The 15,165-nt window shown below is 49.6% G+C and overlaps 1 protein-coding gene across 1 annotated transcript in view; it reads right to left on the bottom strand.

The window, feature by feature from the left end:
- Positions 1-1,012: 1,012 nt before the first annotated feature.
- The window catches only part of LCT (lactase), a 58,399-nt gene continuing 44,246 nt past the window's right edge, over positions 1,013-15,165 (bottom strand). The window contains exons 13-17 of the mRNA XM_066281267.1: positions 8,999-9,108; positions 5,377-5,511; positions 3,333-3,556; positions 2,343-2,570; positions 1,013-1,699 (exon numbers count right to left, since the gene is read on the bottom strand). Of these exons, the coding sequence (XP_066137364.1) occupies positions 1,479-1,699; positions 2,343-2,570; positions 3,333-3,556; positions 5,377-5,511; positions 8,999-9,108 (918 nt within the window). The 3' untranslated portion in view covers positions 1,013-1,478. The remainder of the gene's footprint in view (positions 1,700-2,342; positions 2,571-3,332; positions 3,557-5,376; positions 5,512-8,998; positions 9,109-15,165) is intronic.

Here is a 15,165-nt window from a genome sequence, read left to right as displayed (position 1 = left end):
ATCAGCATGGCCACACTGACCTGGTCTTGAAGCAGTGCAAGAAGCTTGCCCTGCTGGGACTGCCAGGGCCTTGATGTGGCTCTTCAGAGCTTTAGTTATAGGACTTCTGGTTGACTGGTCTTCAGATGGTTCTCAGGGATGCTGGTTCTATAATTTAGTTATAATTTTGATGTCGTCATGGGAGGAGGTAAGCACAGCATTTAGTCTGCCTTCTTGACCAGAAGTCATGGAAATGACTCTTTATTTAAAAAAAAAAATTCCCAGCTATCTAGAAATATATAGGCCAAATAAGTTTTAAGTCACTGAGACTGTCCCATTAGCACATTCTAGGGGAACTGATAAGACCATATCTTTCTGTGGTTTCCTCTCTCCTATGGAGAAGTCTTGTGAATAAACACACAGAAGGAACAGGTGTACTTTCTATGCCCTGTCTCCAAAATGCACTTGCTAGAGACAGCAAGACATGGTCTTTTGACCTCAAGAAGCTGACAGCAGGGAAGTTGACTTCCAATATAATGTGGTGATAGGGGACATTCACAAGCGAACAGGAGTGTCTGCCTGGGGAATTCAGGGCGACTATCCAGAGGGAAAGGACATACTTGAGCTGAGACTTGGAGGCATTTTCAGAAGAAAGGGCATCGTAGGCAGAAGGAATAGTGTTCACAAAGACACAAAGGAGTATGAGATTGTCAGGGACTTACATGCAGTTTAGAACTACCACAAATTGAGAGGCAAAGTGAACCAAGGTATCATGAGCTTTGAAGGCCATACTGGAGTCCTTAAAAGTCTGTCTGTACACAGGGGAGAGGCAGGAAGGACATAAAGTGTGGCTGAGGTAGGAAGGAAGGATCGTTCACAAGTCATCTCTGATGTTAAGGTTTCTCTGTCCCCGGGAATATATCATGTAAGCAGCCTTGGTCTGGTGGGAAATCTTAGACACCCCAAATTGCTGGTGTGAGTTCATAACTTCTGTGGAGCCTACTTTCTCAGGAGAACCACTCAGAGGGAATAGGACAATTCACAGTCCATTTTTATTTTCTGAGAAACAAGGTATGAGGTGGAAGGGAGCTTGAAGAGCGAGTAGGAGATGACATTGCAGTGGGTAGATTTCTTAATAAAAAAGGATTGTTATAATTTTTACTCCTGTTTCTATCTTTAAAATCTTTTAAACTTTAAACTGCCCAATTAAGTTAAGTGCCTCACAGAAACACTAGATAAGTTCAGTATCAACACATTTTCACGAAGTGCTGGTTACAGTGTCTCCTAATGCCCAAATGATCCTGGGGCAAGATGCAAGATATTTCCATTTTAATCAGGGACTTGAAACCCTTTAAGATTCGTCTCTTACAGTGCAGAAGGCCTTTATGAAGAAGTCGGCTAAGGCAGAATATAAGATCCTAAGGAGTTCTGGGGGCAGCAGCAGTATACAAAGCAACTAGGCTCATTTTGCAGAACTGGAGGAGGTGGTTTCTTGTGGGTCAGAACGATGAAACGGGGCTCAGCTCCTGTTGGCCCCACTGTGCTTCCCTGGGCTTGGAGCGCTTGCAGTACTTGTAGGACAGCAACGCCACACTGCAGGCTCCAAGGAGCGCCAGAGAGAAGAGTGCATACAACGCTCTCCGGGCGTCTGCCGGCCTGAGTGCCAGTCCCAGGAACTGAACTTCCTCTTCTCTCCTGGGGCTCGCGGTGGGTGCAGCATCTAGGAGAGGACAGTGGAGGGTGCTTTACACGCTAGTGCAGATGGAGTCATTGGGTTTATGTTACCCCGTCCTAAGCCAAGCTAGACCCTTGGAATAGAGTTCTCTACAGGTGCCCAGAGGAGCACCTTGCTTAGTGCACCTCCCCTTCACTGAGTCAGGAGCCTCTGCATGAAGTTATATAAATAGTTTTATTTTTTTAAAAAATCTCTATGTGATTAGAGTATAATCTAAATTGGATATTGTCTCATATTTTTATAGTAATTTATATTTTTTCAGCCATTCAACAAGTATTGGGCATATTGCATTTATGCCAGGCACTGTTGTTCAGTCATTGTGTTTGATCTTTGCCCAGAACAGTTACCGAGTTTCCTGCCTGAGGTCGCACAGCAGCTTAGTGGGAGTGCTGGGACAAGACAGACCTGCCGTTCCCAGACAGGCGCCTACTTTCTAGGTGTAACATTGACCCTAAGTTAGTTGTTTTGTTCAGTCCTAAGAACATTCAAAGAAATTAAATACTGGTTAAATGAAGGAAAAGAATGGAGAGGCCAAGAGAAGGGCATCAAACTCGGAGAAAATAGACTGGAAAAGGCTTCTCTCTCAGCCCTCACCCTCTGGCTTGTCTCTCCCAGACCTACAGCTCACCTTCTGGCTGGAGACAAGGGTGTGGTCCTGCCGCTGGGTCAGGGAAGCCATTGCACCGGGTTATAGAGGCGTAGAGCTTGGCTGACGCTCTGGGGATCCTTGGCAGAGAAGGGTCAGTGTAGTTCACAAAATGTAGACCAAACCTCTCCGTGAAGCCTGTGGCCCACTCAAAGTTGTCCATCACACTCCAAACAGTGTATCCTCGAAGGTCTACCTCATCTTGCACAGCTGTCCAAACACAGAGGCCCTGGCGTGAGCGTCCTCATCTTTCCACCAGGCCTGCGGAGGCCCTGCCTGCCCAGAGCTCTCCCAGTTCCCACTTGCAGGTCAAGGTGAGCTTTTTCCCCAGCTCTCTGAGAAATTGTCCACCCACTGCCTGCACTATTTGTTACCAAGCTCTCTGTGGATGATGTTGCAGACCCATCAGCACTTTTCTAGAAGGGCTCAGCCCTGGATGGGAATCAGGAACATGGGCAGACCAGTGCTCCTCTTTATAGAAATAAGTGGCCCTTGGAAAATATTTTAGCTGGAACAGACTTTTCTAATCATTTGTTTTTGCTGCTGCTGCATTGCTGTTCTCTTTTACCAGTATTACGGTTTCCTCGTCCTAGCCCCAGCCCAAGTTCTGCTAAGCTGAAGATCTCAAAGTTTTGCTTGGGGAACAAAAGACCCTACAGACCCTGCTTCCCCACCCAATAAAGCCAGTCCTCCTGGCCCTGCACAGCTGTACAGGGAGGTGAGGCATCGTGAGGATCAAGGAGAACACATGATTCAGGCCAGGAACACTGGTCTACCTGTATCAGGCACCTCAGTTTGCCTGCTGAGCTAAAATGTAGGAAGCAGAAAACTCAAAGTGCAGCTGAACCCCACAGGATTAAGAAACCTCATCTTCTCATTGTGGGGTTCACGGACCAACGCCAACCTAAATGCAGACGTCAGCAGGTGTTTCCACACTGAAAGGCGCATGGAGGATGGGGGGGCCTGTCATACCTTTGAGTGCCTCGTTGATGTAACTACGGAGGTAGTAGATCCTTGCAGTGTCATTGAGGTTTGCTTCTCCCCGATGCGACACCCCATTCTCTGTTACATAAATTGGAGGGTTGTTGTACTCCTCTTTTAACCAGTTCAGGATCCTCCTGAAACCAAAAGGTGTCATCTTCAGCCAGAAGGAGCCCGAGTCTGGCCAAGACCGGTCTGTGATGGAGGCAACTCCCCTGCCAGTTCAAACACAAGGTTAGGCCCTGTTTTGTAAGTCCCTAGAGGCTTACAAAAGACACAAAAGAAAAAATGGGATTCATACTAGGAAAAACCTTAAACTTTATCTAGACTTGGAGCCATAAGTAAACCCAGAATAGTCAAACTGCCTCGATTCTCATGCGCTCCAGCGGCGCCACCACTCAGCGCTGGTGCAGCTTTGGACGAGCCGCTCTAGCTCTCTGTTCTAGTTCTCCACATGCAGTGGAGTGGTCTTACTCGTGGCCTTCACCCCCACCGCTCTCTGTGGACACCTCCCACGCTGGGTGGAAAGGGCTCTGCGTTTCTCTAGCCTGTCTCCAGTGGGATGCAGTGCTGCGTGTTCAGAAAGTGGGCCTTGCTGCGGCTGGGCAGTGCCACAGGCAGCAACCCATGTGTGACGACAGGGAGCAGCAGGCTGGGACCTGCTTCAAGAGCCCAAGATCCTGCCTCTGCAGTGACAGAGGAGAGGGCAAGAGGTTGTGCAAAGGGGCACCTGCAGGGGGCGTGGTGGGGGGTGGGCAGGAAGGCACAGCAGCTCAAACGACTTGAGAGTCAGACATTTCAAGTCAAGACCAGTTATTTAGATACTTCTTATATCCACATTCTTTTTTTTATAAAAACCTATTTAGTTTTATCAATAACTGGATTTCTCTTGCTTAGTTGACCAAATGTGGGTATTTCATAAGCTTGAGCACAGGCCCCCAGGGTGGCAGTCCCAGGGCCCCGAGGCAGCAGGATTAAGTGGGTGCTCGGCTGGAGGCCAACAGGGGTCTAGGTCCCCTTCTCCAGGCCTGACTCTGCTGGTTTCGTGGTGCAGTTTGGGTGTAGGCATTTGTTTTCAAAGAAAGAACCTTGAGCCTGACCAGGCAGTGGCGCAGTGGATAGAGCGTCGGACTGGGATGCCGAGGACCCAGGTTCAAGACCCCGAGGTCTCCAGCTTGAGCGCGGGCTCATCTGGTGTGAGCAAGGCTCACCAGCTTGGACCCAAGGTCGCTGGCTCGAGCAAGGGGTCACTCAGTCTGCTGTAGCCCCACGGTCAAGGCACATATGAGAAAGCAATCAGTGAACAACTAAGGTGTCACAATGCGCAACGAAAAATTAATGATTGATGCTTCTCATCTCTCCGTTCCTGTCTGTCTGTCCCTGTCTATCCCTCTCTCTGACTCTCTCTCTGTCTCTGTAAAAAAAAGAAAAAAAAAAGAAAGAACCTTGACAAGATTCACACTACTCAGGTGAAGATGCTTGTTAGAAAAGGAATGAAATAGTGTATGTATGTAGAACATTATTTTTTGGTAATAATGTGTATAAATATATAAACTAGGTATAATATGAATATATATACACATATACTTCTGAAATTACACACACAAGAATTTCCTATTCTTTCTAATTTCCCACTGTGAACACATTAGCATAAATCAAAAATAATGGTTTGACCTTTACCCAGAAAAGGAAAAAAAAAATTCTTATTGTTATTTTAACTGAAATACACCTGATAAGTAAAACAAATTTGACAAGGAAAGGGAAGGAAAAAAAAACTTTTTTAAATGTTACTTAAAAACTCCAAGCATGTGTATCTCACTGGGAACCGTCTTGGAAATCCTAGCCTGTATTACTATCAGACCGATGGGGCGTGATTAAGTATCTTAGGAAATAGTGTTCATCTTACAAACGCCAGGATGGACAGCATCAGGGAGTTCTCTGAGGCCGTGGAGGCCTCTACGTCAGAGGTGGTCAAAGGGGCAACTTACCGTTTTTTTTCAAAGATTGTTTTAGGCGACCCTGTTGACAGTCTTACCTGTCTGCATCAAAGGAGGAGATCCAAGAATCATAGTCGAGATTGTAGGCCAGGACAGTGGTGTAGTGATTGAACCCGAAGAAGTCGTAGGTGCCATTGATCCTCCTCTTCTCACTCTCCGTGAACTCCGGGAGCCTGGGTGGAAGAAGCCATTAAGGGCGTGGGGCTTCAGGACCCGTCATGCTTTGGGAGGAGAGTGTCCTGGGGCGGGCGGGGGAGTGCTGCGCACTACCCGGGACTAGGCTGCTGACTAGGGCGCAGCTGGCCGGGAGCAGGGAGAAGCCCTTCCAGCTGCTGCTGAAAGTGCCCGAGGCTCCTGCCGGACTGTAACCCTCACTTCCCCCTGTGGTTGCAAGACGCTCTCTGTTCCTGTTGGCAAAATCGTACTACAAGTAACTCTTTTAAAAAAAGAGGACACACACACACACACACACACACATTATTTTTCATTTCCTTCAAAAATTAACATGCAAGTTCTGATATTTACCATCTCTGATAGATTTTGAAATCAAGAACAGGTGTGTGGGCCTGACCTGCGGTGGCGCAGTGGATAAAGCGTCGACCTGGAAATGCTGAGGTCGCCAGTTCGAAACCCTGGGCTTGCCTGGTCAAGGCACATATGAAAGTTGATGCTTCCAGCTCCTCCCCCCTGTCTCTCTCTTCTCTCTCTCTCTCTCTCTGTCTCTCTCTCTCCCTCTCTCTCTCCTCTCTAAAATGAATTTTAAAAAAAATTAAAAAAAAACAAACAAAACAAAACAGGTGTGTGGCACATCCCTTAAGACTAATCCTTAAGATTATAATATCTTTTATAGTCTGTACTTCCACTGTCTGCCCTTTACAAGTTCTTCTGCTTTTGCTGTGGTTTGTTTAGACTTGCCAAAGCCTATCCTTAGTAGTAGGGAGAAAAGTTTTTACAAATTAGATTTTTTTTTACAAGGACAGAGAGAGAGTCAGAGAGAGGGATAGATAGGGACAGACAGACAGGAACGGAGAGAGATGAGAAGCATCAATCATCAGTTTTTCGTTGCAAGACCTTAGTTGTTCATTGATTGCTCTCTCATATGTGCTTTGACTGGGGGACTACAGCAGACCGAGTAACCCCTTGCTCGAGCCAGCAACCTTGGGTCCAAGCTGGTGAGCTTTGCTCAAATCAGATGAGCCCACGCTCAAGGTGGCGACCTTGGGGTCTTGAACCTGGGTCCTCGGCATCCCAGTCCAATGCTCTATCCACTGCACCACCACCTGGTCAGGCTACAAATTAGATTTTATTGAACTGTTAAGATTTGAACTTTTCTGCTCACATGATTTCACAAGACCTCTAAAAAATAAACACTTGAGCCTGCCCTGTAGGGGTACAGTGGCTAGAGCGTCAGCCTGGAATGCTGAGGTCTCCAGTTCAAAACCCTGAGCTTGCCTGGTCAAGACACATACAAGAAGCAATCAATGAACAACTAAAGTGAAGCTACTATGAGTTGATACTTCTCGCTCCACCCCCCTCTCTGCAAAATCGATAAAATCTTTAAAAGAAAATAAATAACAAATAAACATTACGGGAGCCCTTTCCATGTCTCTAAGTGAGACTTCCTCACATAATTTGATTGCCATGCGCTTGCCCCGCACTTACAGGTTCCTCTCGGCGAGGAGACGGTGCTGCTAGTTTAGGGTTGCCCAGCGATTGCCCTGCTCAGTCACCTGACATCTTCATCGTGACGTTCCTGCCACCCCTAGCCCCAGGGTTGGAAACCTTACTTCTCTGAGGTTTCTGAAACTGTTGGGAGTATTAATACTAAAGCCCAGTCCTGTCCCACCCCTCACTCCTCAGCTGAGGAGCCAGCAGTGGCTCCTGGGGCGCATGGCATCAGAGCTGAGCCTCAGGCCCTTCACCTCACTCCCTCAACTGTCACCAGGCCAGTTCCCCGCCATCAGCTGCGCGTGCCCCATTCATCCTACTGCTAGTCCCCCCCATCAGCTGCACGTGCCCCATTCATCCTGCTGCTAGTCCCCCCCAATCAGCTGCACATGCCCCATTCATCCTGCTGCTAGTCCCCCCCATCATCTGCACGTGCCCCATTCATCCTGCTGCTAGTCCCCCCCATCAGCTGCACATGCTCCATTCATCCTGCTGCCAGTCCCCCCCATCAGCTGTGCGTGCCCCATTCATCCTGCTGCTAGTCCCCCCCATCAGCTGCACGTGCCCCATTCATCCTGCTGCCAGTCCCCCCCATCAGCTGCACGTGCCCCATTCATCCTGCTGCTAGTCCCCCCCATCAGCTGCACGTGCCCCATTCATCCTGCTGCCAGTCCCCCCCATCAGCTGCACGTGCCCCATTCATCCTGCTGCTAGTCCCCCCCATCAGCTGCACGTGCCCCATTCATCCTGCTGCTAGGCCTGTGCTCACACCCTTCCCCTTGGAATGTAGTACCCTCTGTTCTCCCAAATGCTATTCATTGTCAAGGCCCAGCTCAGCTGACGTCTTGCCACCTCATGAATTCCATGGGTCTATCCAGCCTGTCCTGATTTCATCTTCTGAGCTTTCTTTGAATGAAGAAATTGGGGAATAGAATTCCCAGGTGATGAGGGTCACTGTCTTCCCAGCTGGCTGTCGGCAGCTGGAGGAGCCAGACTTCAAGCTGGAGTCTGCCGGGCCAGGCAGGGCCGGACCTGACCGGGGCTCTCAGTTATGTTGATGGACTGGAGTGCTCAGTTGCGTGTGGGACACCAGAGTGGGCTGATCCGACTTTAGGCACAGCCTGCTCAGCAGGATTGCCCCAACCAGGCCCGGACGTGTGTTGTAAGGGTGGAGACTGGATTATTAACCTTCCAGCTGGGCTCTATGGGGTTGTGTGAGGGAAAGAGCCAAAGGCCTTTTGAGCTCTTATGGTACATGAGCTATCGGAGCATCTGGACATGTTTCCAGAAGGCCAGGTCATTGCGTCCTCACCACATACCACACCTCTAATCCTAGCTGGGTGACTCAAACCCAGCGTGGGCCTGGAATCTGACACCCTGCTTTCATATCCCAGCTCCATCATTTAATAGCTGGGTGATCGAGCTCTATCTAATACATGTGCTTCATCTTTAAATAGGAATAGAAGTACCAACAGAAGATGGATCATGTTAGCTGTTGTTGATGTTGCTATTACTTCCCTGACAGGAGGAAGGGTGGGTCAGGAAGTAGGACTGCTTTGTGCAGCCATTGCCACCCTCTGGCCCAATGACAGCACACACTGGCCATCACCGGTCCTATCCACATTCACTCAGCAGGTGATGGAATAGGACAGGATGAGCTGGGGAATCTGTCTTTGGAGTGAGGCAGCAGGTTGGTAAGAAGTAGGTGCCCTTGAAGTAGATTTCCAGGCTGTTCTGAAGAACGATAGCAACTGCCTTTGTCAAGCACACAGTGCCAGGTCCTGGGCTAAGAGCGTCACGTGCGTGATCATGCTTAATCTTCCCAGCAAGCAAGGAAGCATAGAGACAGAGAACCTTGCCTGCCTCAGACGTGCCTCTCTGACCCCTAAAGCCCGCTCTCACCACTCTTCTACCAGGAGGCTCAGTTGGGCCACACAGACCAGACTTCCTCCTGACCCTCCCCTGGCTGAGCATGTGGGCACTAGGACCTACCGAGACTTGCTGAGGCCTGCGGCCAAGCTCCTGTCACGAATCCGAGTCTTCATCACTTCGTTGTAATCTCCATTCTTGAAAATAGGATGCGCAAACCAGCCTCCCATAAACTGCAGGTGGAATTGGAGGACAGTCAGCCTCAGCATTAACATGCAGGCACACCTGGAGACGGCCCTGCTCAGAAGTCACTGACCCCAGACCACTCTGCTCCCCACCCCTCGCAGTCTTCCCAAATCCCTTTTTTTTTGGGTATTTTGTAGTTGCCTTTTTTTTTTTTTTTGCATTTTTCCGAAGCTGGAAACGGGGAGGCAGTCAGATTCTCGCATGTGCCCGACCGGGATCCACCCGGCACACCCACCAGGGGGCGACGCTCTGCCCATCTGGGGCGTCGCTCTGTTGCATCCAGAGCCATTCTAGCACCTGGGGCAGAGGCCACAGAGCCATCCTCAGCACTTGGGCCAACTTTGTTCCAATGGAGCCTTGGCTGCGGGAGGGGAAGAGAGAGACAGAGAGGAAGGAGAGGGGGAGGGGTGGAGAAGCAGATGGGCGCTTCTCCTGTGTGCCCTGGCCGGGAATTGAACCCTGGACTCCTGCACACCAGGCCGATGCTCTACCATTGAGCCAACCGGCCAGGGCCGCCATTTTATTTTTTAAAATATCTATTTTTAAATTAGTTGATGTACAATATTATATTAGTTTCAGATGTACAACCCTGTGATTACACATTATATAACTTACAAAGTGAGCACCCTGATAAATCTCATACACATCTGACACCATACATAGTTATTAAAATATTACTATCTCCCTCTGCTGACTTTACATCCCCATGACTATTCTCTAATTACTGATGTGTACTTCTCAATCCCTTCACCTTTTCGACCCATCCTCCAACACCCTCCATCACCCTCCATCTGGCATCCATCAAAGTCTTCTCGGAATCTATGAGTCGGTTTCTGTTCTGCTTATTTGTTCCAAATCCCATTCTTAAACTCATCTCCACCACTGTTCACATGTTGCAGCTTGAGTTCCCGGGAGGTCTTTCCACCTCCTCTGCTGTGCTTAGCTGCGCTCTGAGGGCAGCTTGAGGGGATGTGCACTGAATGAGCACTGGCTCAGGACTCGGTCAGCGCTGCTCTTAAAAGGGCCCGGTAGGGCCCTGGCCAGTTGGCTCAGTAGATAGAATGTAGGCCCAGTGTGTGGCCATCCCAGGTTTGATCCCCAGTCAGGGCACGCATAAGAAGCGACCGTCCTCTTCTCTTCCTCGCCCTGTCCCCCTTCTCTTTCTCTTCCCCTCTTGCAGCCAGCGGCTGGATTGGTCCAAGCGTTGCCCAGGGCCCTGAGGATAAGCTCAGCTGATTTTTTTTTTTTTTTTTTGCATTTTTCTGAAGCTGGAAACAGGGAGAGACAGTCAGACAGACTCCCGCATGCGCCCGACCGGGATCCACCTGGCACGCCCACCAGGGGCGACGCTCTGTCCACCAGGGGGCGATGCTCTGCCCATCCTGGGCGTCGCCATGTTGCGACCCTCCTGGGTGTCGCCATGTTGCGACCAGAGCCACTCTAGCGCCTGGGGCAGAGGCCACAGAGCCATCCCCAGCGCCCGGGCCATCTTTGCTCCAATGGAGCCTCCGCTGCGGGAGGGGAAGAGAGAGACAGAGAGGAAGGCGCGGCGGAGGGGTGGAGAAGCAAATGGGCGCTTCTCCTATGTGCCCTGGCCGGGAATCGAACCCGGGTCCTCCGCACGCTAGGCCGACGCTCTACCGCTGAGCCAACCGGCCAGGGCAAGCTCAGCTGATTTGAGCATCAGCAGCAGATGGAGTTACTGGGTGAATCCTGGTCAGGTGCATGTGGGAGTCTGTCAATCTCCCCTCTTCTCACTTAAAAAAAAAAGGAAAGAAAGAAAAGAAAAGAAAAAGAAAGGTCCTGCAGAAGAGGAAGCCCAGAGCCAGGCACTCCTAGTCATCATGCCTAAGGGTCACCCGGAACTTTCTGGGGAGGGCTGAGCTGCAAGGCTGTCCTGACATCCAGGCAAGGATGGTTTTTCATGGGCACTGGAGTCACAGTCCTAAAAGTCAGAATTTCCTATCTGTTTTCCTGAATGCGGCCTAAGCCACCCTACACTTAACGCAGCTAAATGCTGTGATGCTGGGGTCCTGAGAGGCATCTTCTGTGTCTCCACATCCTCCCCTCATCTGCTAGCTGATGCCCACACTAGGGGGCGGGGATAGCTCCTGTCTCAGTCAGAGATGAGGCGTGGGCACGCTCGGAAGTGACACAGTGTATCCTCCCACGGAGGCTGATTTACCAGGTGATGCAGGTGCCACAGTGCGGGCTGCAGGCTCACAGTCCACCAGCAAGGGTCCCCCTCTAATGGGACTACAGCCTCCCATCTCCCGAGATTTGGGGTTTTGAGTTCAGAAAACAAATTATTGCTCTAATTCAATATATTCTGTGAGTCTGAAATGAGGGAAGCAGTGATTTTTGTTCTAACACTTTTTCCCCAGCTGGCTAGGAAACAGGAAAATTAGGCTTTTATTTTCATTTATTAATTTGACTGCTTTTGTCAAGTTTTCTTATGAAGAGTTTGGCAAACCAAAGCCCTTGGAGTCCCCTCTGACTGCTGCAGTCTACAGGCTCCTCCACTGAGCCAAAAACAGGACCAATTTGGGGAGGCTCTTGCTTTATTTCTTGATGCTGAAACATGGGAGAAGGTGCCTTCTAACCCCTTTGGAGACATTAGCAGGCGCCAGGGAAAACTGTGCCATGAACAGACCGTTCTTTTCTCTCTTCTCAGGACCCAGATTAAAATAGTGGTGGGTCATGTTTTGACACCTGCTTTGGTATTCTGTTTCTTAGGAACAATATTCCATGTCCAAAGGATGCATGTTCTTATATTAAACTCATGGAATTGGAAAGTTAGGGGCAATAATGAGTTTCACAGAGTCTAAAGTTCTCAATTTAAAGAATCCTTAGGCTGGACGGCGGCAAGATGGCGATGGAGTAGGTGGATGTTCCAACTTCCACCTCCCAGAACCAAAGTGGATTACAACCTAATTTTAAGAACAGTCATCTAGAAAAACCAACTTTGGGCTCAACCAAGAGGAATCTATAACCAAAGATCACCGAAGAAGCTACACCGAGACTGGTAGGAAAAGTGGAAATGCTAAGAGGGCTGCCCAACCCCCAGGAGAGAGCAGCAGCTTGGAGGGACTTGTGTGGTAGGAGGGAAGTTTCCTGGAGAGGGGAGGGTCCTGGCCCCAGGACTGAAGCCCCAGCCTGCAGCCCCAGAGCCTATAAGAGGCGTATGGAGCCCTGGCCGGTTGGCTCAGTGGTAGAGCGTCGGCCTGGCGTGTGGAAGTCCCAGGTTCGATTCCCGGCCAGGGCACAAAGGAGAAGCGCCCATATGCTTCTCCACCCCTCCCCCTCTCCTTCCTCTCTGTCTCTCTCTTCCCCTCCTGCAGCCGAGGCTCCATTGGAGCAAAGATGGCCCGGGCACTGGGGATGGCTCCTTGGCCTCTGCCCCAGGTGCTAGAGTGGCTCTGGTCACAACAGAGTGATGCCCTGGATGGGCAGAGCATCGCCCCCTGGTGGGCGTGCCGGGTGGATCCCGGTCAGGCACATGCGGAAGTCTGTCTGACTGTCTCCCTGTTTCCAGCTTCGGAAAAATACAAAAAAAAAAAAAAAGAGGCGTATGGACAGTATTTAGCTGCAAAACAAGCCAGGATATTGTTTGCGAGAGACAGATTTCTCAGACCCAGGATTCTTCTTAAAGGGACCACGCAGTAAACCTCTTTCACAACCACTCACCCGGGGCTCCGGGGGACGAGAGAGCTGAGAGGACTGAAGTAGCAGGAAGAGAGTGTAATCTAGGAGGTACAGGGAGAAACACTTTGAGGGACAGCCACCCTAACCCCTGCGCTGAGTCACTCCCCAAATCTAAAGTGAATATTTTTCCTGGAAACAGCAATACCAGCAAAGGGAAGCAGGTCACCAGCCAAATGGAAGCTCTCCTGCTGCAGTCAGAACAGAGTCGCTTAGAAGCAGGGAGCCATCAGGGATATAGTATTGAGTGCTGAGGATTGAGCTACAATGCCACCCCCACACTGCTGAGTGCTCGCTGGAGGGCGGGCTGCGGCAGGATGCAAGAGTGTGGTCCTGTCTGCAGGGGCGAAAGCCAGGAGCCAGCCACGGCCCACCCGCATGAATGCAGTCCCTCCTGCTGGGGTGAGGTGGAGGTGGGCGCCAACCAAGGCCTGCAGCTTGGATGCATGAATGCAGTCCCGCCTGTGGGGGCAGGGTGGAGGCTGGGCCAGTCAGGGCTTGCAGACCGGGCATGTGGATGCAGTCCCACCCGTGGAGGCAAGGTGGAAGCCACAGCAACTGCAGCAGCGGGCCAGTGCCAGCAATGCTGGTGCCTGAACATGCAAGGCAGCAGCAGCGGTGGTGGCGGGCCTTCAGACAGGGCACCTCGGGAACACAAAGGCCACATCCTTGGTTGGATAGAATGACATCTGAGGCTAAGGGGCAAGTGACATCCAATACTTTACCTAACCCCTGATTTATAGTACTGAGCCCAACAAGTAGCCACCAATAAGAGACGGTGGAAAGCAGATCTCAGGGGAACCTGAACATTTAAATAAACATCCTCCAGGCCAAAAGTAGATAAAACCCAGCCTAAGTTGATATTAACAATGGCACCTGGGCTCAGCAGCGGCAGCCACAGAATCTGGATTGACTGTTGCTCCAAAAAGATAGATAAGGGCCAGTCATAGGCAGTGACCTCCACTGGTCTGCACCAGGCTCCAGCCAATAAGGTCCAGGGAGAGACATCCAGAGGTCAGATACAGAGAGCATCAGTTCAGGACCTAACAACCCTTGTTAGAGTAACATCTTAAGGAAGGGCTCCTCACACCTGACCCAGTTAAGATATAGAAAATGGAAAAGCAGCTCTACTAGTTTAGGAGACCACAACTCGAACAAGCCTGCAAACCACAAACAGAAACAATGGAAGACAGAGGGACATAGGCCATATGAATCACCAAGAAAAATCTCCAGAAAAAGATCTGGATGAAATGGAAGTAATCAAATTACTGGATGCAGAGTTTTAAATAATGATTGTTAGGGTGCTTAAGGATCTCAAAGCTACAATGGATGGACTTAATGAGCACCTAAATAAAGAAACTGTAAGCATCAAAAAGGACACTGAGCCTGACCTGTGGTGGCACAGTGGATAAAGTGTCGACCTGGAAATGCTGAGTTCACCAGTTTGAAACCCTGGGCTTGCCTGGTCAAGGCACATATGGGAGTTGATGCTTCCAGCTTCTCTCTCTGTCTCTCTCCCCCACTCTCCCTTTCTCTCTCCTCTCTAAAATGAATAAATAAAAATTAAAAAAAATTTTTTTATAAAAGAACACTGAAATCATAAAAAAGAACCAGACAGAAATGACAAACACAATATCAGAAATGAAGACTACACTAGAAGGAATTAAAAGCAGGCTGGATGAAGTAGAGGATGAAATCAGTGACTTAGGGGACAAGATAAGTGAAAGCCCAGAAGCAGAACAGTAAAAAGAAAAGAGGATCAAAAAGTCTGAAGAAACTCTAAGAGAGCTCTGTGACAACATGGAGAGAAACAATATCTGCATAATAGGAGTTCCTGAAGAAGAATAGAAAGAACAATAAATAGAGAACCTGATTGAAGAAATTATAGCTAAACATTTCCCTAAATTGAGCAGGAAAGAGTCATACAGGTTCCAGAAGCAGAGAGAACCCCATTAAAAACGGACCCAAAGAGACCTACACCAAGACACATCATAATCAAAATACCAAAGCTAAGAGATAAAGAAAGAATACTAAAAGTGGCAAGAGAAAAACAGTCAATCACCTACAAAGGAGCCCCCATAAGGATGACATCCAACTTCTCAATAGAAACACATGAGGCCAGAAGGGAATGACAAGAAATATTCAAAGTAATGCAGAACAAGAACCTACAACTGCCTGACCAGGCGGTGGCGCAGAGGATGGAGCATCAGACTGGGATGCGGAGGACCCAGGTTCGAGACCCAGAGGTTGCCAGCTTGAGCACGAGCTCATCTGGTTTGAGCAAAAGCTCACCGGCTTGGCCCCAAGGTTGCTGGCTTGAGCAAGGAGTTACTCAGTCTGCT

The sequence above is a fragment of the Saccopteryx bilineata genome, chromosome 5, assembly GCF_036850765.1.
Source record: "Saccopteryx bilineata isolate mSacBil1 chromosome 5, mSacBil1_pri_phased_curated, whole genome shotgun sequence".
Taxonomy (NCBI): Eukaryota; Metazoa; Chordata; class Mammalia; order Chiroptera; family Emballonuridae; genus Saccopteryx; species Saccopteryx bilineata.
Note: the sequence above shows the minus strand (reverse complement) of the source record. Positions and strands in the feature narration are given on the sequence as shown.